Below are 24,239 nucleotides of genomic sequence, written 5' to 3'. Positions count from 1 at the left end.
CCACATGCCACGGAGCGGCTGGGCCCGTGAGCCACAACTACTGAGCCTGCGCGTCTGGAGCCTGTGCCCCGCAACGGGAGGGGCCGCGATAGTGAAAGGCCCGCGCACCGCGATGAAGAGCGGTCCCCGCACCGCGACGAAGAGTGGCCCCCACTTGCCGCAACTAGAGAAAGCCCTCGCACGAACCGAAGACCCAGCACAGCCAAAAATAAATAAATAAATAAAAATAAAAGTAGCTATAAAAAAAATTAAAAAAAAAAAAAAAAGCTAGACCTCTCTTTAAAAAAAAAAAAAAAATCAAGGTTCAAGTCAATGTATATGCCACCTTTGGTGTAAGAAAAAGGGGGAAAAAGAATACATCTCTGTGTGCACACACTTATTTTTACAAAAAGACATACTTGAAAAGATGGCCCACAAACTAATGAAAATTAAAATTTTTTAAATTATCCCTCTAGGAGAAGAAGAGAGGCAGAACTAGAGATGAAAGTGCTTCTACAGAGTTCAGCCTTCCTACCCTGAAAATGTTTCACACATTCAAAATACAAAATTACAACCAAAAAAAAATAGGAAGTAAAGTTGAAACAAAGTAAAACAAAACAAACAAACAAAACAAACTAAACCATGAGGGCTTCCCTGGTGGCTCAGTGGTTAAGAATCCACCTGCCAATGCAGGGCACACGGGTTCGAGCCCTGGTCCGGGAAGATCCTACATACCATGGAGCAACTAAGCCCGTGTGCCACAACTACTGAGCCTGCGCTCTAGAGCCCGCGAGCCGCAACTACTGAGCCCGGGTGCCTAGAGCCCGTGCTCTGCAACAACGGAAGCCACCGCAATGAGAAGCCCGCGCACCGCAACGAAGAGTAGCCCCCACTCGCCACAGCTAGAGAAAGCCCGCGCTCAGCAACAAAGACCCAGTGCAGCCAAAAATAAATACATAAAAATTAATTTAAAAAAAAAAACTAAACCACGTATCAAATTGGTAGCATAACACACACACAAAAAAGAATTTCAACGGAGTCTTGAGCACACAAAGAACCGCAAATAAGCCTTAAACTTTACTCCAGTCTTACTCTTATAATCTTGAAACTATCTCTAAGTGTATGGTAGAATAAGCCAAGTAATAAGTATGTGTATATGATCAGGATTCAAGATGCTCTGTGCACGAGAAGAGATACAAATGTAATTTCAAAGAATTTATGGGGGGGAAGCTGCTATGTTGGAAACACCTACAGGAGCTCCCTTCCCTCACAGAGCGCGCGACAGTGACAGGACACACGACCTGGCCCCAGCCCTCGGTGTTTCCAGAGCCATTCATTCTCCTTTAAAGACCGTTCCCAGGCTCCTTGGGAAAAGTCCGCCTCCAGGGCTGGGACCCGGAGCACAGGACACAGCGAGCGCTCCCCGCCCAGCCAGCACGGAGCGGAGGCCGGGCCCCCCACCCGGCCCACGGCCCCCAGTGCAGAGACGGGAGGCAGCGAAAAAAGAGGCACCTCCGGAAACGCCGCGAGGTTCACTCGCCTTACGATACACGGAGACGAATCCCAGATGCAGTCAAGGCTGCGAGGAGACACACACGTGAAGACACACCTGGCGTGTCAGGTGCCGAGAGCCCCCCAGACAGGCAGGTGAGGAACCCGCCAGGCCACCCTCCGCTGCTCACACGGCTCTGCTCACGCCCACCACAGCACAGCTTCCCCCTCCAGCAGGGTCCCCATCACGTACGATGGGCCTGGCCCACAGCCGGCATCAGGCCAGTACTGCAGAGTGGACGAATGTTAACTTAGGTACACAGCCACTAAGATCATGTTTACCAGAGAATAGCTAAGGACCTGGGAAATTCTGGAAATCAGGAAACAACGTGTCAGAGATAATTATAATGACCTCTTGGTGACAGAAATACAGATTATTAACCATTCTTTTCCCATACTTTTTTCTGTGTTTATCGAATTTTCTATGATGGGTATGTATTTGGAGACCAGATGTCATCTTGTTGGTCTGCAAGTACAGAGGAGGTAAGCTATACCTTACAACGGCCACTTCTGGGGCAGGCAGGCCCAGAGGAAGGCCACCCCTGACGGACACTCAACTTCCTCCAGTGAAGGCTAGACGGATGCTTCCACTTAAACAGCAGCAAAATGGAAGCAATGTGGGTGGTCCCGTCAGTCCCTGACACATCACTGCCCCCAGGGGCTCCAGGGGGAAAGTAACTCCTCACAGGCACAGCTAATAAACGTCCCCTTAGCTCAGGCAAATGGCTTCCTAGTGCTCTAGCTCTCTATTTTAAAAATAAGAAAAGCGAGATTAAGTAACCAGTATCAGACCCAGAGGGCAATTAAGCCGTTTCAAAGAAGCCCCTGAACAGCAGTCCCCACTTCTTGCTCTGTTGCACCCTGGTTTTAGGAGAGGGCAGACACTGGTATCCTACACAAATACACGAGAACACAGATTGTAACTCCAGCTCCAACTAACTACCCTTCTTTCCCCCGGGACAACATGCAACACCAAGGCAGGAAGAAAAGGAGGCACCATGAACTTTTCTTGTATAGCTGTACTGAAACACAGTTTACAAAGAACAAAATATACCCACTTAAAGTGTACAACCTGGTGAGCTTGGACAAATGCATATAGTTGTGTACCCACTGTCATAATCGAGGTCTGAAACCTTTCCATCAACTTAGAAAGTCTCTGGGCAGCACACAGCCATCACCCCTGACCAGGCAACCACTGTTTTACAGCACAGCTTTTGCTAGAATTTCACATAAACGGAACCGTATCATAGCCGGTCCTGTGCCTGGCTTCTCGCACTTGGTGGACGACTCTGAGAGCCCTCCGTATCGTGGCACGTGGCATACTCCATTCCTTTGTATCCTAAGTCACGTCCCACTATGCGGACAGACCACGTGCACTGCTCACCACCTGGTGGACACTTAGGTCACTTCCAGCGTGGGCTGTGAGAACCAGGGCTGCTGCCAACGCTACCAGCGAGCCCCAAGAGGATACAGGTCTCACTTCTCTTGGAGGGGGCGCCGGGTACCATGAGCACATGCTGCATTTTTCAAGCAGCTGCCAAGCTGTCCCCGCCTGCCTGGCTGTCCCCGTTGGCACTCACCCCACAGGGCTCCACGGTCTCCACATCCACCCACAGGAGGTACGGTCAGTCCTTTCCGTTCTACCTGCGTCGGTGTAGGTGGAAGCAGTGGGGGTGCCCCACGGGGGCTTTCATTTGCATTCCTCTGATGACTTTTCACGTGCTTGCTGGCCATTTTTGTAACTTCTCTTGCGTCTGTTCCAAACTTCTGCCCACTCTGAACAGAGCTGTCTTACTACTGAGCTGCATTCTGGACACAAGCTCATCTCACTTCACAGCCTGCCTTCCATTTTCTTAACAATGCCTGTCAGCTAGCAATAGTTTTCCTTTAATTCTCAAATCCAGTTTACTGATCTTTTCTTCGATGGTTCAGCCACCTGTGTCCCAGGAAATCTTTTCCTAAGCTACAGGTAGAAAGATCGCCAGCTGCTTTCTACGTTTACTCTTTGCTTTTAGGACGGTGACTTCAGTGTCACTGCGAGTGGGACGCACTTTCGCTTCCCGGGACTCTGCAGCCCGCGTCTGCCGCCCCACGGCAGACGCGCTGTCTCCTCGGGAGGCCGCCCAGCAGCCTGTGCCCCAGCCCTGAGATGCCACCCCCTCTGGAGAGGAGGCCTCCCCCAAGAGTAAGCAGACACTGCGAGTGTGGGCTTCTCCTAAAGCTAATGGATTTTCACACTCCTCCCCAGCAGGGGTGAGAGTCTAGAGATTACACAGGAAAGACCCACTGTGTTCGCCTTACTTTCCTGCCCCTAGAGCGGGAACCCTAAACCTGAAAAGGAAATTATAAGTTCATGTGTGTACAAGGAAAGAGAAAACCCTAACCAAGCAAAACAGGACAATGTCTTCGGTGGATTCTTGGTCTGAAACTACACTCAGGGAGACCTTCAGAGGCACAGCCTCATTTTAGAGAACCTGACCTACAAGTGGGGTGGTAAAATCTTACAAAAGGGACACCTGCCCACGACGCTGAGATACCAAGGCCTTCTCCTCTCTGCTGTAAAGGCAGCGCTCACACCACATCCAACCCCAAAGTGCCTCAACCTGCTCTGGAACACGTCAGGCTTTGCCACAGGAAAAGTGACCCCTGGTTTCCATGATAAGAGCATGGTGAACATAAATGTCTGCTATCAAATTCTGATCATATGGAAAATGACACGATCAGGGAAGCCAGAGATCTACCATCTCAATACAGCACCCAGAATCCCTCACCAGGACATTCAGGCACAGGGGCTGCCTGATGAACAAGCGCCTCCCAGGCCACTGCTCCCTGGGGAGCCCCCAGACCCATTCTTCCTCCTACCTCACACCCTCCACCAAGGCTCAGCCCCTGCCCCCACCGCCACGGCCGCCCAGCGGGCACTTCCCTCTTCCCCACCCACAGCGTGTGGCCACCTGCCCAACCCCTCCCCGGAGCGGGGCACCCCTGGTTGGGGAGGGCTGCCTTCTAACGCAAGCACCAAAAATCACCCCTCAAAGTCCCGAAAGCCCCCGGGGGCTCGGGCAGGGCCAGGTCCCCTGGGCAGCGACACTGGCGCTTGTCACTTAAACCCCAGGCCAAGGAGGGGGCTTGCCCTTGGGGGGTCCAGTTCCAGAAATGCTCTTCTCAGAATCCTGGACCCACTCGGGGACTGAGAAGAGCGACAGTCCACCCCAAGGCCTGGACAGGGCAGGAGTCTCCCTCAGGCTTTCCCCGCCGCGCAGGCTCCTCCAGCATCCCAGGGAGGCTGCTCCCTGATGACTCTTCCCCAAATACCCCCATTCGTGACCAAAACTCTCAATAAAGGAATAGAAATGAAGTTCTTCAACTTGATAATCTACAAAAAACCAACAGCTAACATCATACTTAATGATGAGAAGCTCAAAGCTTTCCCACTAAGATCTGGTACAAGGCAAGAATGTCCCCTCTCACCACTGCTTTCAACTGGAAGTCCTCCTGACCAGTGCAATAAAAGGAAAGAAAATAAAAGGTATGCAGATTGGAAAAGAAGAAATAAAACTGTCTTTGTTCATAGATCATATGATCATCTATGCAGAAAATCCAAAAGAACTGGCAACAAACAAACAAACAAACAACTCCTGGAACTAATAAACGACTACAGCAAGGTTGCAGGATACAAGGTTAATATATAAAATTCAACTGCGGGACTTCCCTGGCAGTCCAGTGATTAAGACTCCACGCTTCCACTGCAGGGGGCACAGATTCTATCCCTGGTCAAGGAACTAAGATCTCACATGTCGCGGGGCGCAACCAAGAAAAAAAAAAAAAAAAAATTCAATCACTTTCCTATAAACCAACAATGAATAAATGGAATTTCAAATTAAAAACACAATACCATTTACATTAGCACCCAAAAGTTAAATACTTAGATATAAATCTAACATAATACATACAAGGATGAATTAAATCAAAGGAGAACTAAATCAATGAAGAGATATTCCATGTTCATGGATAGGAAGGCTCAATACTGTCAAGATGTCAGTTCTTCCCAACTTGATCTGTAGATTCAACACATTCCCAATCAAAATCCCAGCACATTATTTCATGAGTATCAACAAACTGATTCTAAAGTTCACACGGAGAGGAGGCGAAAGACCCAGAATGATCAACACAATATTGAAGAAGAAGAACAAAGTTGGAGGGCTGACTACCCAACTTCAAGACTTACTAAAAAGCTACAGTAATGAAGACAGTGTGGTACTGGGGAAAGAACAGACACATAGATCAACGGAACAGAACAGAGAGCCCAGAAATAGACCCACACAAATATCGTCAACTGATCTTGGACAAAGGGCCAAAAGCAATACAATAGAGCAAAGACAGTCTCTTCAACAAATGGTGATGGAACCACTGGACACCCATCCACAAGCAAAAGATGAATCTAGACACAGACCTTACACCCTTCATGGGAATTAACTCGAAATGCATCATAGACCTAAATGTAAAGTGCAAACTATAAAACTCCAAGAAGATAACAGAGGAGAAAACCTAGATGACTTGGGCCTGGTGATGCCTTTTCAGATACAACACCAAAGGCAGGATCCATAAAAGAGAAAATTGATAGGCTGAACTTCACTAAAACGAAAAACATCTGTTCTACAAAAGACAACTTCAAGAGAATGAGAAGACAAGCCACAGACTGGGAGAAAATATTTGCAAAAGACACATCTGATAAAGGACTATTAACCAAAATATACAAAGAACTCTTAAAACTCAGTAAGAAAACAAACAATCCAACTGGAAATGGGCCAAAGACCTAAACAGGTATCTCAGCAAAGAAGATATACAGATGGCAAATAAGCACATGAAAAGATGCTTGCCGTCATATGTCACCAGGGAAATGCAAATTAAAACAATGAGACACCACTATATCACTCTCAGAATGGCCAAAATCCAGAACACTGGCAACACCAAATGCTGGTGGGGATGTGGAGCAACAGGAGCTCTCATCACTGCTGGTGCGGATGTGAAATGGTGCAGACACTTTGGAAGATAGTTTGACAGTTTCTTACGAAACGAATCATACTCTTACCATATGATGCAGCAACTCTGCTCCTTGGTATTTATCCAAAGGAGCTGAAAACTCATGTCCACACAAAAACTTGCGCACAGATGTTTAAAGCAGCTTTATTCACAACTGTCAAAACTTGGAAGCAACCAAGATGTCCTTCAGCAGGTGAATGGATAAATAAACTGCAGTATGCCCAGATAGTGGAATGTTATTCAGTGATAAAAGGAAATGAACAATCAAGCCATGAAAACACATGGTGGAACCGTAAGTGTATATTACTAAGTGAAAGAGGCCAATCAGAAAAAACTACAATACCGTATGATTCCAACTATACGACACTCTGGAAAAGACTATGGAGACAGTGACAGTGAAAAGATGAGTGGTTGCCGGAGGTTGGGGGAGAGAGGGATGAATAGGTGAAGCACAGAGAATTTTGAGAGTAGTAAAACTACTCTGTATGATACTATAATGGTGGACACATGTCATTATACATTTGTCCAAACCCATAGAATGTACAACACCAAGAGTGAGCCCTGATGTAAACCATGGACCCTGAGTGATGATGAGGTGCCAATGCAGGTTCATCAGTTGTAACAAACGCACCATCTGGTGGAGGGTGTGGATAATAGGGGAGGTTATGCATGTGCGGGGGCAGGGGGCATACAGGTAATCTCTATACTTTTCTCTTAACTTGTTGTGAAACTAAAAATGCTCTAAAAAAATTGTCTTTAAAACAATCTGCTTTGGGAACTTCCCTGGTGGTCTAGTGGTTAAGAATCCGCCTTCCAATGCAGGGGACACGGGTTCGATCACTGGTCAGGGAACTAAGATCCCAGATGCTTAGGGGCAACTGAGCCCTTGTGCCTCAACTAGAGAGCCCGCGAGCCGCAACTAGTGAGCCCGCACACCACAACGAAGAGCTCGCGCCACAACAAAATATCCCGCATGCCGCAACTAAGACCCAACACAGCCAAAGATAAATAAATAAGTAAATAAATATATTTTTTTTAAATCTGCTTTCGCTAGTACTTGGAGAGCGTGGCCTCTTCCCGCCGTGGGCTGCACCCCCCAGCCCCACAGGGCCGACCCGCCCAGAGCAATGGTTGCCCCCTCCTGTCTGAGCTCCGTTATCCGTGTCCTCCTTTCACTCTCAAAAAAGCTGCCGCTGAGCAATCACTGATCAGTCATCCTCGTGCTAACGCGCCCAACCTCAGCCCCGCGGCCACCCTGGTAGACTCTGGGCGCTCCCACCGCCCGATTTCTCCCGGTGACCCAGTGCTTTGCCGCAGGCAGGCCACAGCGCACACGGCCCCCCTCCCCACCGCTCCCAGGGAAGGAGGCAGGGCCCCCCCATCCAGCCCAGACCCTCCCACCTGCCTCCTGCACACCCCTCCCCACTCCATCCCCACGGCAGCTCCTCACGCTCCCCCACCCCCAAGGCCGGCTCTGCCCACACGCCTCCCTCTGGCTCAGTGCCCGGCCCCCAGCGACCTCCTCCAGGGCCTGACCACACACCCTCCTTCCCCCGCCGCACTCTCCGTCCCCAGGTGCACGTCCAGGAGCCACCTCGAGCCCCAGGCGGGGCTGTGCTGAGTCCGCAGGCACACCAACAGCTCAGGGTGACTTGGACACGGGTGACAGCCCAACATGATACAGTGGGCTAAAATACGTTAAAATTACTTTCATCTTGCTGTACGCTCATGTTTTTTGTCCTTTTCAACTGCTACTGGAAACTGAACTCTCCGTATGGCTCACGTCACATTTCCACTGGAGAGCCGTGCTCTAAAATCTCCCATCTTTCAGAAACAAGCCCAGAAACAACCAAAGAGACTGAGACTCCTGAGACTCCACTTGCATGTCCCCCACCGACAGTCCCCAAGCACCGTCCTGACACCCCCAAGGGCCCTTCTCACCTTCCCCCAGGCTGGCCCGTGCCAGTCACCAGCCTCCAGGCCCAAGCCAAGGGCAGCTCCATCTTCACCTCCCCGCCAGGTGAAGACACTCACCTCCTCGACACGCTCCTGACCCCACACCTGCCTCCCCGCCCCGCCCCGAGGGCCCCCTTCTTCCCCTACCTCCTCTGCAGTATCCTTTGCGGCACCAGCCTGTTCCACCTCCAGGTGTCAGAAGGTCTCAGAACACACCTGTGGGCGCTTCTTTCCTCCCTGGCTATCCTACCCGTCCCCCAAACCAGGCGAGCACACCGACCCCCTGGTTTAAAGTACCATCCCCCTTTCAGGGACCCCCCCCTTCTAGGTCCCCAGCCCTGAACCCACTTCCGAATTTGACTCACATCTCAATTCCCGCCGACACTCACTTGGGCATTTAGGGGACAACCCAAACGCAAGCGTCTAGAACCAAGTACGTGAGTTTTCGTAAGCAAATAACTGGCCTGTGCTCAGCATATCCCACACGTTGCTGGGAAGTGGCAACGCTTCCTGGGCTGGCGATTCCTGCCACGACAGGACTGTGCCCCCTGCTCCCCCACTGGACACCCCAGCAAGGTGAGCGGGGCTGAAGAAGCTGTGGGGTCCCCAGGTGACAAAGGACCGCCAGCCCTACAGGAGGACGACTCCTGCACCACGACACCCGAGAAGCCAAGGTCCCAGAAGATGGCCCACAGCACGGCCCTCTCTACAAAGTTACGGCAAAACCAAACACACGGTTCAGCAACCTTTAGGAAGACGCCACGAGCAGGTAGGAAGGGGAAACGAGGGTGTGGTGACCACGAGTAGGGACAACGGCTGCCGCGGCCAGAGAGGTGGGAACCAGTCAGTCACGCGGGAGGTGGGCAGGGACCCAGCTCTGCTGCCGGGGGTGTCACAGGTGCTTATTAAACTGTTACATGACCAGAGACCATGACTAATTCACGTCTACACATCTCAGATCCAAACACACTTATCCTGTCCTCCACTGGTCTCCATCTCAACCAACGGCTCCCTGAAGTCTCGGCCTGTCTACTGAGCGGAGAGACCACAAACGCCCCCAGGCCTCCCTGACTCAGCGGCGAGCACGCACACCACACACCACACACCGCGCGAGCGCCACGCTGATGCTGAGGCCAAAAAGGAGCGACGCACAAGCCGCGCCCCCTGCCCTCAGGTGCCCCTGCCTTGCTGACGAGACCACAGTCAAAACCAACTGGTAACCCACAAGAAGCCCCACCTGGACGGGCTCAGAGCCACCTGCCCTGCCGCTGGGACTCATGGAGACAGGCCTCAGTGAGAGACACGCGAGACATGCAGTCCTGAGGAAGGGCCTGCTCTGCCTTGGGGGCCACAGACGCCAGGGTCCAGGAGCAACACTGGAGCTGGCGCCTGATGACGGGCAGAAGTGTCCAGAGTGATGTTCTCGGCAAAACGAAGAGTGGCCGTGACGTACGGCTGTGACCCGGGCGCTGACTGATGAGGAAGAAGGCAGGCATGGGCTTCCCTGGTGGCGCAGTGGTTAAGAATCTCCCTGCCAACATGGTGTACACGGGTTCGAGCCCTGGTACGGGAAGATCCCACATGCCGCGGAGCAACTAAGCCCGTGCGCCAAAACTACTGAGCCCACGAGCCACAACTACTGAGCCCACGTGCCACAACTACTGAGCCCACATGCCACAACTACTGAAGCCCGTGCACCTAGAGCCCATGCTCCGCAACAAGAGGAGCCACCGCAATGAGAAGCCCGCACACCCCAACGAAGAGTAGGCCCTGCTCGCCGCAACTAGAGAAAGCCTGCATGCAGCAATGAAGACCCAACACAGCCAAAGATAAACAAATTAAATAAATTTAAAAAAAAAAGAAGGCAGGCGTGCGCAGGAGCAGGGGGATAGGACTGTGAACCCCCCGCGGGCAGGCCGCTGTCGAGAGCCCACGCTTCCTCCCCAAGCGCTGAGAACTCACGGAGGTCCCTATATGGAACTGCCCCAAGCAGAGGGGAACTGAGTGAGGAGGGTGTGAGGGGCACCTGAGTGACCGCGACCACACCCTCCCACCTCTGGAGCTCCACGTGGCACCGCCCACGACACCACACTAAGCATCCATTCATGATCACATCCAGGAATTGGCTTGGAAAATTTTAAAATACACACAATTATAAGAACAAACATTCAAAGACTTCCCTGGTGGCGCAGTGGTTAAGAATCCGCCTGCTAATGCAGGGGACACGGGTGTGAGCCCTGGTCCGGGAAGATCCCACATGCCGCGGAGCAGCTAAGCCCATAACCAAAACTGCTGAGCCCACGCTCTGGAGCCCGCGAGCCACAGGTGGTGAGCCTGTGCACCTAGAGCCCGTGCTCCACAAGAGAAGCCACCTCAATGAGAAGTCCGCACACCGCAACGAAGAGTAGCCCCCGCTCGCCGCAACTAGAGAAAGCCCATGCGTGAAGGAACACACGGCACAACACAGGTGGGAACGCAGATCCGAGTGGTGCCCCTGCACAGCCACGAAAGTGGGCTCACACCGGGCCCCACCCCACCTGCTTCCTGCACACGGTGTACCCCTGCCGTCCGGCCGCGCTGACCCGGAGAATGGAGCCCGGATGCTCTCCGCCAGCTCTGCCCGCGCCCACGCATCCCCGCACTCACCTGTCCCACCCCGCTCAGGCTAGGCCGGGGACACAACACTTGTCTCTAGGGCAGCAGGTCCCCAGCGGGTCGGCAGCCCACACCCGCACCAGGAGACTCTGCTGGCGGCCCCAAGGTCGCCAAGCCAACAGCGCCCCCAAGCGCAGCCTCAGAGCCCCCGTGGAGGTGTGTTGGCAAAGCCCGCACAGCTCCAGGACCAGGAAACCTAGACGGCACCAGGCAGCGGTTTCCCAACCGCTCAGCGTGGAAGGGAAGCAGGGGTCAGTCCACGAGGGCCCAGGCCAGGCACCGAGGCCCAGAGCGGCCGGGAGCGTTGCCTGGACCCGCACCATCACTGACAAGCTCTGGCTCAGGGCTCTCTGCCTGCCTCCCCGTGGCCCAGCTGGAGGCTATCTTTACTACATCACCCGAGGACTTTCGAAGTGGGCATTCTGAACTGAGTTTCTTAAACTGCTAAACACATAACTAAGTGGCACCAGACCTGACTTGTTATCTAATCAGTCCAAAGCAGCAGACAAAACTCTGGAGCCTCCAGAACTGAATATAACAGACGGAACCTCTATTTTGAGAAATTACACCAGGGGACGGACTGACTAATAACACTGCATCTCAGAAATGACAGAACACTCGCCCCACTCCTGCCCTCACACGCTGACCGACAGTGGTTCAGCACCACGACCCCGTCAGAAAGGCACTCCCTGAGGACGCGACCGCGCTGCGGCGGCACAAGGTCGGACCTGAACCCGGTGCTCAGTCAGTGCTTGCTGACCGACGAGGGACCAAGCCCTCCAACCGCTGCCCTGGCCTGCGGGGCCACGAGTAGGGCTGCTGGCTGTCCACCAAGACAGCCCCCGGACACAGGCCAAAGGAGCCCTCGGCCTCTGCCATCAGGAGAAAGGTCCCGGGCCTCAAGGCCAGGGTGCCTCCTGACCGCTCCCCTCTCCAGCCGGCAAGGTGGCCTCGACCGGAGCACCTGCGGCCCGTGCAGAGAAGAGCCTGCGGGCGCCGTGAGGGGCCTTTCCAAGCCGGGACCGCGGAGCACATTTCCTGCCACCCCGAGAAGCCCGCGGCCCGGGCACTCCACGCCCTCCCGCACCTGCGTCTCCAGAACGGGTGGCGGGCACACTCACCCTGGGGACAGCCTCTCGCCATATGGATTTTCCCCGTGAAAAGCCCCGTCCCTGTGCATTAGCTGTTTCAAGTCGGCACAGCCGTGAGGGGTACACGGGAAGAAGCAGGCACCCTGGAGGCCCAGCCGGCTGGCCTCTCTCTGGGCCCAGCCCCTCGGTAACTGGCCACCGGGTCCTCGAAAAGCCACTCACCTCCAGTCTCAGCATCTTCATCAAGGGAGGTCATCTTCACAGGACCGTCCGGCTCCAGAAAGCTACAGACCCCTGCATCCCTCCATCTGCACGTGGCAGGAAGTCGAGGACTGCAAACCACCTGAGTTCATCAACTCACGCACCATGTCGAAAGTAATGATGTTCATTCTAAGCCGTTTTCATAAATAAAACAGCAAAGAGGCCCGGGGATGGCACTCCCTCAATGACAAACATCCGACATCACAAAACACTCTTAAAACAAGTACCCCATGTCTTTCTTCCCCAAAGAGCAGGCAGCATTCAGGGCCACCCTTTCCTCCTGACCCTCTGCCCTCCCACCTTCTCCCAGGAGGCAGCCCTCACTCGCTGGGTCTGCGCTGAGGCTCCCTTGGGGGTGACCGTCCACAACCAAAAATCCCATCGAATGCCATGACTCCCAAATTCTGACCTCTTCCAACCTCTCTCGCAAGCTCCTGCCTTATATTTAACTACCCACCTCCGATGTTTCCTCTGGGAATAGGCATCTCAAACTTAACGTGTCCAAACACACACATCTGTCCCCACCCTCACTGCCCACCCAGGGAACGTTCCACCTTCTTCCGTGTCACTGTGGTGCCGAATCTCAGTCCCTCTCGGACTCCCGTCCTCGCCCCTGGCCTTGAGCCTATCAGCAAGTCCACAGCGCTCCACCCTACACCGGCACCCCAGGCCAGGCTACCTGCCCCGCCTGGACGCTGCCCGTCCTGCCCCGACCACCTCACCCCTGCATTCCACAGGCCACAGACACAAAGTGCTCTCACAACACAGTTCGGATTCTACCGCTGCGCTGCCGAAACCCTCCAAAGCCTTCCCAGCGCACCTGGAATAAACTCAAACTCCCAGCACACCTGGCTACACGGCTCTTTAGCCAGCCAGCCCCCACCCATCCCCCGTGGCTCCCCCCACCCCCGCTCGCCCACTCCGGCCCAGGACCTTCTCCCTGACCTGCCCTCGGGCCCCTGCACTGACTCCCTCCTCCGCCTGAACCCAGGTCCCAGGCAGCACGCGGCTCCCCTCTCATCACCCAGGTCTCACTCGCCTGCTCGGAAGGCCTTCCCGGCTGTCGGTACGTCCCTCGTCCACTCCTTCATCAACTTAGGCTGAGAAACCCTGCCGAGGCTCCGCGTGTTTGTGCGCTGCCTGCTGCGCAGCACGACGAAGCACCCTGGCAGCAGGGGCTCTGTGGGACTGGGGGCCCCCAGCTTGGACCCCGGCCCCACAGCAGCCTGGCTCACTGGCTCAGCCCACGCCTGGAAAGCATGAGTGCGATCGGGCCGCCGTCTCCATCAACACCTCCACCAACCAAGGGATTTAATTAACCTCACCTGGTTGAAAAAAATGTGATGTAAAACTAGATACAACTTTCTAAAGAAAGTCTTTAGAACGCTATCGATTTCTAAAGAGCCGTATTTTGGCCACGTTTCTAAAAACCATGGTTTCAAAAGCGTAAATGGTCAAGCTCTTCGGAAGACAATCTTTATCAAAGACCTGAAAGTGCTCAGCCCAGCAGACGCACACAGAGTGGACACAAGGACAGCCACCTAAGGGTCCTTCATGACAGACCAGTGGACATCAGCACAGCAGCCTGTCACAGGGGCCTGCGACGAAGTGTCGGCCCGAGGCAGTGGGGGTCCAGGCGGACGAGGGGAACTTCAAAGATCACTGAGGGGTGGGAGCTGCACTCAAAACTCAGGCAGGAGAAGGCGGGCCACAGGGCCCCTTTCTTTCCAAACTTCCTAAGGGAATAAAACTAATTTTATGATCAGAAAAAACTGACGAGGAAAGGAGTCATTTTCAAGTGACTAATGATTTTAATAACACAGTTACATTTCAAAAATCAATCAAGAATGCTTTCCTTTTTAATTCTTCAAACACCTGTCGTGATACTTAAGATGCTACTATTTTACAGGATCTTTACAGATCAAACAGGCATGCAGCAGACTTGTCTCTTACGTGCTGGGCTCACTACCACCCAGCGTCCGTCTGCGTAAACCTTATGAAGGTGAGCTCCCCTGTGAGAGGTGTAAAAACTCCTTTAAACTCCTTTCCTGAGCAGCTGTCCACATACTTCAGCACAAAGTCTCGGAGTGGAGAAGCGGCCTTCTTGCCTTCTCCCCGTGATGCTGAGACACGGCCACGTGGGCGGTATGCGCTGCCCTCTCCCTCCCCAGAGCTCGCAGTCCCCTCGCTGACCCCACAGGCCTCTCTGCCCTCTGTGGAGTGTCCAGCCAACACCTGCCACTCCGACCAGCAGACACACACCTGGCAGGCCGCGCCCAGCCCTGGGGAGGAGGGCTTAGGTCTCCTGGCTGCTACAGTCCTGCCCTGTCCACTTGGTGTCTACTCAGACCACTGACCTCCCCCACAAAAACAAGTCACTTGAGAGCTAGAACCTTCTTACCGCTTGCCCCTAAGTTCTAAAATCTGACACCCAATTTGATACGGTCATAAGAACCGTTTTAGGATTTCCCCCAACCTCTGGAACTAGAAAATATTCGGAAACAAGCGCTGAAGGATGCTAGTTCCCCAGTGTCAGCGCGGATATCCCGCACCCTCCTCTTCACCTGGTCACACGTTTGGGCTCAAAATCAGTGTGCATGTCCCTTCCTCCCAGGCCACGTGGAAGAGGCAGAAAGTTCCCATCGAGGCTCTAACATCAGGAGGGAAGGACAAAAGTCCAACTCAGCTTCACAGGCCTGCAGGGCTGCAGAGGGGCTCTGCGCTCACAGGCCCTGCTTCAAGCCCGGCTCACGATGCCTACGCCGAGAGGGTGGGGAGCTCCCCGGCCTCCATCCCCGGCCTCCATCCCCGGCCTCCATCCACGCCCATGCAGCAGCACGGACAGGCAGGCAGCCAGACAAGGAAGCCGGACAAACAGGGGCGACATCTATGCACTTCTCAAATGGGGGTGGGGGGAGGAATCTAAATTGTGGACATTTTTTGTATCTCTTTGTTTACTGAAGGTTTTAATTCCTTGGTGTAGCTATTCGAGACATATAAAATTCAAAATTTTTAGGACTTCCCTGGTGGCGCAGTGGTTAAGGATCTGCCTGCCAGGGCTTCCCTGGTGGCGCAGTGGTTGAGAATCTGCCTGCCAATGCAGGGGACACGGGTTCGAGCCCTGGTCTGGGAAGATCCCACATGCCGCGGAGCAACTAGGCCCGTGAGCCACAATTACTGAGCCTGCGCGTCTGGAGCCTGTGCTCCGCAACGAGAGGCCGCAACAGTGACAGGCCCGCGCACCGCGATGAAGAGTGGCCCCCGCTTGCCGCAACTGGAGAAAGCCCTCGCACAGAAATGAAGACCCAACACAGCCATAAATAAAAAATAAATAAATAAAATAAAATAAATAAATTTAAAAAAAAAAAAAAAAGAATCTGCCTGCCAATGGAGGGGACACGGGTTCGAGCCCTGGTCTGGGAAGATCCCACATGCCACGGAGCAACTAAGCCCGTGCGCCACAACTCCTGAGCCTGTGCTCTAGAGCCCGTGAGCCACAACAACTGAGCCCACGTGCTGCAACTACTGGAGCCCGCGTGCCTAGAGCCCGTGCTCCGCAACAAGAGGAGCCACCGCAATGAGAAGCCCATGCACCGCAACAGAGTAGCCCCCGCTCGCCGCAACTAGAGAAAACCCGCGCGCAGCAACGAAGACCCAACGCAGCCAAAGATAAATAAATAAATTTATTTTTAAAATTTCTCATTCAAAGCGTGCATAGCTCTACCCTAGAAATACAAAGTTTGCAATTTTCAATCATGACTTTATAGCACTTGCTCTACTTCACTGAGCGTTAAAGGGCAATTATTCTAAGTAAGAAGCTCTGAAGTGCATGCATTTGTAATTTACAGGCCAGGAGCCACGGTCCCCTCAGGCCCAGCAGGAAACAGCACAGTTCAGTCACCTGCCAGGCGCACAGCACCCAGGACAGAGGGTCCTGCTCCAAACAGCTCCCCTCTCCTTTGGTTTTCTTACTTAGTTCGACTGCTTTATTTACTATCAAAGGCCTGATTAAATAAAAGGCTGCTGACCTCCAGCCGGAGACAAATTTCAGAGGTGAGAGCTCTAAACAGTGACCGAATCAATCAAGACAATCAAGAAAATCTGAGCCTCCTGCTTGTTATCAACATGAAGACAAGGAAAAGTGCTTCTGAGACCTATGCAAATTACCCCAAATCTCAGGCAACTTTCTCCAGAGTCCTTCAAAATCTCTGCTTCAAGATTTTCAAAAACGGTTTTAATTATGTTTTGATCAACTCACATACAACTAGTGATTTATGAAAAAGCTTTCTTAGAACGTATCATTTGCGATGAGGAAAGCTTACGCTTACACTGCAACGGGCTCGGGAAGCACATGGGAACCACCGGCGTCTCGTTAGGACTTCAAGGAAACAGACAGGTGCGTCTGCTGCTCTTCCCACGGAGCTGCTCCCCCGGGGCGGGGTCTGCACCCGGCCGCTCCCGTTCCGATCAAACACCACCGCCGGGGGGCCCAGCGCCCACCTGTCAGAGACTCTGCAGGCCCTTGAGGAGCCGGAGCCCAGGCTCCACCCCACAGTCTGGGGGACGAGACAGCCGCCCCCTGGCCAGGAGACCACTTTCCCGACCTCTTCCTTCCAGAGCCCTCACAAAGAAGGACCCGCCCCTCACGCCGTAGTGCTCGGAAAGTTGTCTCTTCAAACTCCGGTGGTTCCGCCACAAGGGCAGGGCCCGCTGCCCTGGAGCGCAGTGAGAGCAGACGCCCCGGAGGGGCCTGAGGGACCCCCCTTCCTGGCTGCTGCTAAAACGTGAGAACCACCAGCTCCGAAAGACACCCACGTATGTGTGCGTCATCCCAGTGCACGTCACCAAGACGGCTACGTCCACCCTGCGGACAGCCAGGTTCCAAGGCGGGACAGAGAGCGAGGCAGAGTGACCGCCTGCCTGCCCGCCGCGGGCCTCGCCTCCAAGCCGGCGGTGTGGAAGCGAACTCAGACGCCACTGTGCTACGCTAAGCAGAGCTGACAGTGCTGGCCGCGTACAGCTCCCCAAGTTTTGTTTTTTTTTTTTTTTTCTTCAAATGTCACTGTTATCTAAGGATGTCAAGAGAAAAACTCAGTGAAGGCCTTTGGCCTAAAGTGAGCCCCCTGCCCAGGTCCACTCTCTCTGCAGACAGCTGCACCCCCTTGCCCCCCATGGCTGCCAGGACATGTCCCCCAGGTCTACGGCCCATCTGTGACAACCTCAGCAACTTTCTCACTTACAGAACCAGAGCCAGCCACCACACCAGGCTCCCTGGTCACTGAGAACCTGTCCAATCTTGGCATGGTTTTGATGGGAATAAAACTGTGTTTTAAACTTTGCTACCTCTACAGCAACATACTGCTTGGAAATCAGTGAGAAACGTAATGGAGCTGAGACAGCGTGTGAATAAACGCTACTTGACAGTGGTGTGTACCGTTCCTCCCAATGCAATTTCACAGTGCTTCACAAAATGGTCAAGCTCACTTTCCACCTGGGGAAACTGAGGCTCCAAAGAACCATATATTCTGTCCCAGGTCAAGAGTGCCCTCAAGTAACAAAATCTAAACTCCTAAGAACGTCCCTTGTGCCAAAGCACTTCTGCCAAAGTCGGCCACCAGACGACCAGAGCCCAAAACTCTGGGGCTGCCACCTGGCTCAGGATCAGCCTTCCCAGAACTCAACCCGGTCCACACAGCACAGTCGGCTACTCTGGACTCTTTTTCCCTTTTCCCCACCATCCAATAATTCTATTCACCAAGGATGGGAACCCCTGCCCTAGACCTCAGCAGCCTCAGGAGTGTTCATCTTAAGCCAGCCCCATGCAAACATTCCCGAAGCCCAGGTATGGAGGAAAGGTGTTCTATCCTGGAATGAGAACCGACACTTCGGCCAAACCTTAGACCCACAGGAGAACAAATTCTCTGTGAAAGCAGAACAGACAGACATACACTGCTGAAAATGCAAGTTTGCCAAAAGATAACCTTTAGAAATAAGCATCTCTAGCGTAACACCTATCTGAAAAGATCTCTTGAAACCATTTGCGCACATGCCAATTTTGGTGTCGTATCACTTTTCTCTCCTTTCAACTATAATAATAATGTTACTTCGATGTTATGACTATTCTAAGCTGTACAGAACTAACTAGTGCCTTTCACTGTTCTTGGGTCCACGGCCTTTGCTGAAACAATCTCTCTGAAGCATTATGTGTTCCTGATATTCCCCACAGCAGATAAAATTGAGACTCTGGTACCCTTGAGTAAATTAATTACAATAACATCAACGTCTCTTTACAAAACCGTCCTGACAAGGAATATCGAGACTGAGTTTACTGAAACCAAGTTCAACGTGCGCTCACGGTGGGCTGTGAGGATGAAACACGCAAGGCCTGACTGGCCCTCAGGGACTCGGTGAAACCTCTGTCCCTCTGTTTCCCGCCTCGGACTCTGACCTACAGGGAGGGAAGGCACAGGGAGGGGCAGGCCTCTCTCACCCACACTCCAACTGCCAACAGTCTGTTATTTCACTTGACACCTAAGTGTAGCTTTGAAAACCCTGCCCACCCCTAATGCCTGAGTACTAACAAGAATGAGTGATCATCCAAGCAACAGTTATTTTTACAAGTTAATTCCACCTCCGCTTTGTACATTTTTATGATGAAAAATTTCAATGAAAAGGAAACATCAAACAGAATTTAATATTTTCTGATTGACCAATCCTACAAGGTAACTAGAATATCCGTAATCTGTCACTTTGATTTAAAGAATTAATTTATGCTATTTAAAAGAAGATACTTTGCTGTGGGACACTAGTAGTAATTTTAACTATACTTTTTGTGCTTCTTCTGTTATTAAAGTGAAGGAGCGGAATTAATCAGCGCTCCAAATCAGTAGATCAGCTGTGGGGGGAGGGAAGCATGAAGAGATGAATGCGAATCTTTTATTTTCTAGAAAGCATTTGGCCCCTTTAAAGCACAGCTCTCAGCATTTGTCACCCAAATGTCAACAAGAGCTGTTCTCCGCTCTCACACATGGGACTAATGCAAAGACTCGTGAGAACTCATGCAAAGAGTCAGCGCTTTTACAATTCTCTTCAAGGAGTCGCCTACTTGTCACATGCAGACACCCCTCACACACCGCTAGCACAGGAGATGAGAGAGAGTCCAGGGTCAATCACAACGAAGATGACAGAGGTGCCCTTTCCAAACCACAGCTTCCTCCCCCCAGAAGAAATAAGGTAGCGAAGGCTTCACCTACGCAGAGGCCCAGACCAAGGGGATCCAGTCAACCCCAAACGGCCACACCTACAGGCACCATCCGGGCAGGCCGGGGGGGGGGGTGGCAGGGGGGCCTCCGCCCCGCCCTGGGAGCCAGGCACAGCGCCAGCCTCGCAAAATTTACTGACGAGCTCACACCAGTTTTCAATAACAAAAGTGCAGTGCACGGAACCGGCCTTGCTAGGAGCGAGGCAGGTGCCGAGGACCACGGAGAAGGTATTTTAATAACTAGGTAAAAAGTATTTTGGCGTTTTCCATAACGTACTACAACCACGAATTCTCTTTTTTAAACGTTACCGAAGATCAAACATATCTTCCACTAAAAGGTCAAAAGACACATAATGAGCAAAACACAACCTTTAATAAAACCCTCCTACAAACTCAAAAGCAAACAAACTGTGCTGCAAAGGGCAGCCCGCACCTCTCAAGTAACTTACACCCCCCCTCACAGCAGGGGGGCTCCCCCAACCACCCCAAAACACTGCTCTTGGCTGGAACTTCCCCTCCTCCCACCCCTGTGACATCAGGTCCCTGCCAGGCTTCGCCACCGCTCCAAACTTCACAGCACTTTGACAGCGAAACCTTCCTTCCAAGACGCTGAAATCCTCTCAAGGTGACCAACCGTTCTTTCCAGAAAGCATGGGGACACAGGCACAGGAGGTGCTGTTTCTACTACTCCTGTGCGGCGGCACACGTTACTACACAGCAGGGGAGGGGCGCTCCGAGTCCACGCAGGCAAGGCGGAGGGCATGGAAGGGAAGACAGGGAGCCCCAGTGCTGGAGTTTCTCTCTGCCCAGGAAGCCCGAAACAAAGCAGCGGGACACGTAATGCCGTGGGGGACCTCTCGCTGGCGAACCTAAAGAGCTGCCGAGATGATGGGAGATGGAGCGTGGGATCACGGAAGCTCCCTGTCCTCCTGCACCCTCTGTACCTCCGAGGGACCCGCTGATGGGAGAGCACGTGCCCACCGCTGACTTCACTAGTAATAATCAAGGTAACCAGGCATCCTCTACATGAGGACACCGTGCAAAACGACACGGTGACTATGAGGAGTGCTGAAACACGGCTGCAGAGCAGACGTGAGGCAAGGGCTCCGACCAGGAAGGCTGTGTGCCCCGCGACTCCTCCGGGCTCACCTGGGAACTCTGCCATCCTGGTGTCAGCAGGGCAGCGAAAGCTTTCCCTGCAGCCTTGCCCAGCCTTGTGGAGGGGGCATCACTCCACTGACCTCACCAGGAAAGCGGGGTCCCTAGCCCACCGGCAGGGGATACCAATCACAACTCAGTATAATAAACAAGAAGAAGAGTTCAATGAGGACACAGACCACATGCCTGATCCCAGAAATCAGAAAGAGAAGTGCCAAGCGTGGGAAAGCCACGGGCCCAGACTGAATAACCCAGTAAGTTGTCCCCGAAGCAGCAGCTGCTACTGCTCTCCACCGTGGGGGGACTGCGCAGGGGCACACAGGGCCAGGAAGGGAGCAAAGGACCCCTTCGCTGAACTGGCAGCCCTGGCAGAGAAGCTCTGCAACGCAATGGACTAAACTGGAACCAAGCACTACACCAGGTAGGAGGCCCCCACTGCCACATCACACACACACACTCCCGCACACACACTCGCACGCCCAGGACCGTCCCGCGCAGGGGCAGAGGCGCACCCCCGCTCGCGGCAGGCCCGCGCAGGGCCCATGACCTCCGCGTCCTGCCAGTCCGACAACTTCCTGGACGCCCAGCTGCGGGGCACTCACGCACCCGCCCGGCGGCGCGGCCACTCACCTGGGGGCAGCTGGAAGTTCTGGATGTTGGTCGGGTTCTGCGGCGGCTGCGGCAGGCGTGGGGCGAGAACCGTGGGCGTCAGCGTGGCCCGGATCCCGCCGGTGGTGGCCGAGGGCGTCCTGGGCAGACTCTGGGTCACCGTGCTGGCCGAGCCCTTGGGCAGCCCGGTGGGGGTACCGGGGGCCGGCGGCGGGAGGCCGGCGGCGGCGGCGGCGGGCAGAGCCCCTTGCATAGTTGGCCCGAGGATCATGCCGGCCCCCGCGCCGGCCGGGCAGCTGGCCGCCAGGGTCTGCGGCGGCGGGGGCGCCGGCTGCAGCGCGGTCTTGGGCGAGTCGGCCTTGGCCACCTGCGCGGGCGCGGCGGCGGGCCCAGGCTGACTGTTGGCGGCGGGCGCCGGGGCAGAAGCGGGCGCTGGGGCCGGGGCGGGCGCGGGGGCGGGCGCGGGGGCGGGCGCGGCGCTGCCCCCGTTCTGCGCGGCCGCCGGGGGTCCGGCCGGGGGGCCGGGCGGCCGGGCCAGGCTGGCGGCGGCGGGCGGCGGCGGCGGCGGGGCAGCGGCGGCGGGCGCGGGGGTCGCGGGGGTCGCGGCGGGCGCGGGGGGCGAGGGGGCGCGGGGCGCGGGCGCTGGGGGGGCGCTGAGGAAGGGCGGCGTCTGGATGACAGTGGCGGCGGCGGGCTTGGGCGGCGGCGGCGCGGGCGCGGGCCCGTTGTGGAGCAGGCTGACAGCAGGTGCGGCGGCGGCGCGGAGCGAGTTCCCCAACGCGGCGCTCCCATTCAAAGTTTGCGCGGCGCCGGGGCCGCCGGGCGGGCCGTTGCGGGCGGCGGGCTTGGCGGCGGGCTCGGGCGCGGCCGCTGCCCCCGGCGCGCAGGCCCCGGCCGCGGCGGCCGCCCCGGCCCCGGCGCCGGCCGCGGCGCTCACGCCGGCCTCGAGCGCGCTCAGCTTCGCGGCGGGCCCTGCGGGGACAAGCGGGGCAGCACAGTGAGGACGCGGGCCCGGCCGGCGGCCGCCCGCGCTCAGGCCGCGCCGCGCTCTACCTGCGGGGGGCGGCTCCGGCGCCGCTGCGGGCGCGCCCTCGGCCGGTACGGCTCCGGCTCCGACATGGTTCCCGAGCGCGCCGGCGGCCGCGGCCCGCGCCTCGGGCGCGCGGGGCGCGAGGTGGTGGTGGTGGGCCGCGCTGGCCGCCAGCTGCGACTCGAGCGAGCCCACCAGGTCGCTCACCACTTTCTCGTCCACCTCGCTGTTGAAGAAGACCTCGTCCAGCAGATCCGAGCCCGCCGCCATCTTTCCTCCTCGGCCCGCCGCCGCCGCCGCTCGGCCGGCGCTGGGCGGGGAGGAGGCTCCGCGCGGGCGGGCGGGCGGGCGGGCGGCCGCGGGGGCGGGCGGGGGGCGGCGCGCGCCGGGCGGGGCGGGGGCGGCGGCCGGGCGGGGGGCGCGGGCGGCCGGGCGGGGGGGAGGGCGGCGGCGGCGCGTTGCGCAGGCGCGGCGGCGCGCCCGCCCCCGCCCGCCGCCCGGCGCCTCGCCATTGGCCGTGGTGCCCCCCGCCCGGCCGCCCGGCGCCCCACGATTGGCCGCGGCGCTCGCCTAAAAGGTGCGGCCAATGGCTGCGAGCGGCAGAGGCCGGTGCGCAGGAGGGCGGCCGGGGTTCGGCGGGTGGGTGGGTAGCTGGTGGCGGGCACGGCGCCCTTGGGCCGGCGGGGACGTGGGGGTCCGGACCGGCGGACGGTCTAGAGGCCGGAGGCCAGGAGGACGAGACGGGCGGGGACCGCGGCCGGGACCTGGTGGGGGCGGCGGCGGTGACTGGCTCTTTGTTTCCGCTCGCTCCAAAATGGCTGCGGGCGGAGCTGACGGGAGAGCCGGGCGGGCAGGCGAGGGAGCCGGGGACGCCGTGCTCCCGGAACCCCAACGCCCCTTGTGGAGTCGCCGTCGCCGCCCGCGGGGACCCGGCGCCCCGGGAGGGTGCGGGCTGGGGCCGGGGCCCGAGGCAGGGAGGCGGTTTGGGCGTCGGCGCCATTGCTGCCTGGCGGGCGCGAGACCCGGAGCTCGGCGCACCGGGCGGGGCGAGTGCTGGCCTGCCCCTCGGCCCGGCGCCTCGGTCCGCCCGAGACCCGGCGTCTCGCGCCGTGAGGGCCGCTGCTCGGGCGGCGGGGGCGGGGCGGGGGTCGGCGCCCGGGGCCGCGCCAGGGTGACTCATCTTCTCCGGCGGCGCGGCCCCCGGACACGAGTGTCTGTAAATTACTGGGTGAGATGGTGGCGCCGGCCGGGACCAGCAGCTCCCGTAGGGAGCGTCCAGCCTGGAGGTCTTCTTCGGGTCCTTATTTCCCGTTCTATCCTTTTGACGAAGTAAGTTATCTAAAATAACCTTACGAGCACCTTCTCTGTAGAAGGAATTCACGTAAAGTTCTCTCCTGCGTGTTTTCGGGTTTATTCACCGAAAGATGGTATTCTGGGACATGCCTAGTGGTTCTCTTCCCTTTTGGGGGGGGGGGGGACGCAGAGAGGTGCCTCCGGCCTCGCTCCAACTGAAGAGCCCGCGCCGCAGTCACACGGACCGCAGCACAATGCGGGAAGCTGTTGACACGTAAATGATCTTTTCTAACCGCCTAACAAAAGAACCCGCCGGCCCCCGCGAGCCCCGCTCACGGGGCAGGTTTAGACA

At 56.0% G+C, this 24,239-nt stretch overlaps 1 protein-coding gene across 1 annotated transcript in view; it reads right to left on the bottom strand.

Annotated features, from left to right (window-relative positions):
* TAF4 (TATA-box binding protein associated factor 4) overlaps positions 1-22,864 on the bottom strand; it is a 70,930-nt gene extending 48,066 nt beyond the window's left edge. The window contains exon 1 of the mRNA XM_036827136.1: positions 21,586-22,864. Within this exon, the coding sequence (XP_036683031.1) occupies positions 21,586-22,864 (1,279 nt within the window). The remainder of the gene's footprint in view (positions 1-21,585) is intronic.
* Positions 22,865-24,239: the final 1,375 nt, after the last annotated feature.

Source organism: Balaenoptera musculus, chromosome 15 (assembly GCF_009873245.2).
Source record: "Balaenoptera musculus isolate JJ_BM4_2016_0621 chromosome 15, mBalMus1.pri.v3, whole genome shotgun sequence".
NCBI lineage: Eukaryota > Metazoa > Chordata > Mammalia > Artiodactyla > Balaenopteridae > Balaenoptera > Balaenoptera musculus.
This window is presented reverse-complemented; position numbering and strand designations above follow the sequence as displayed.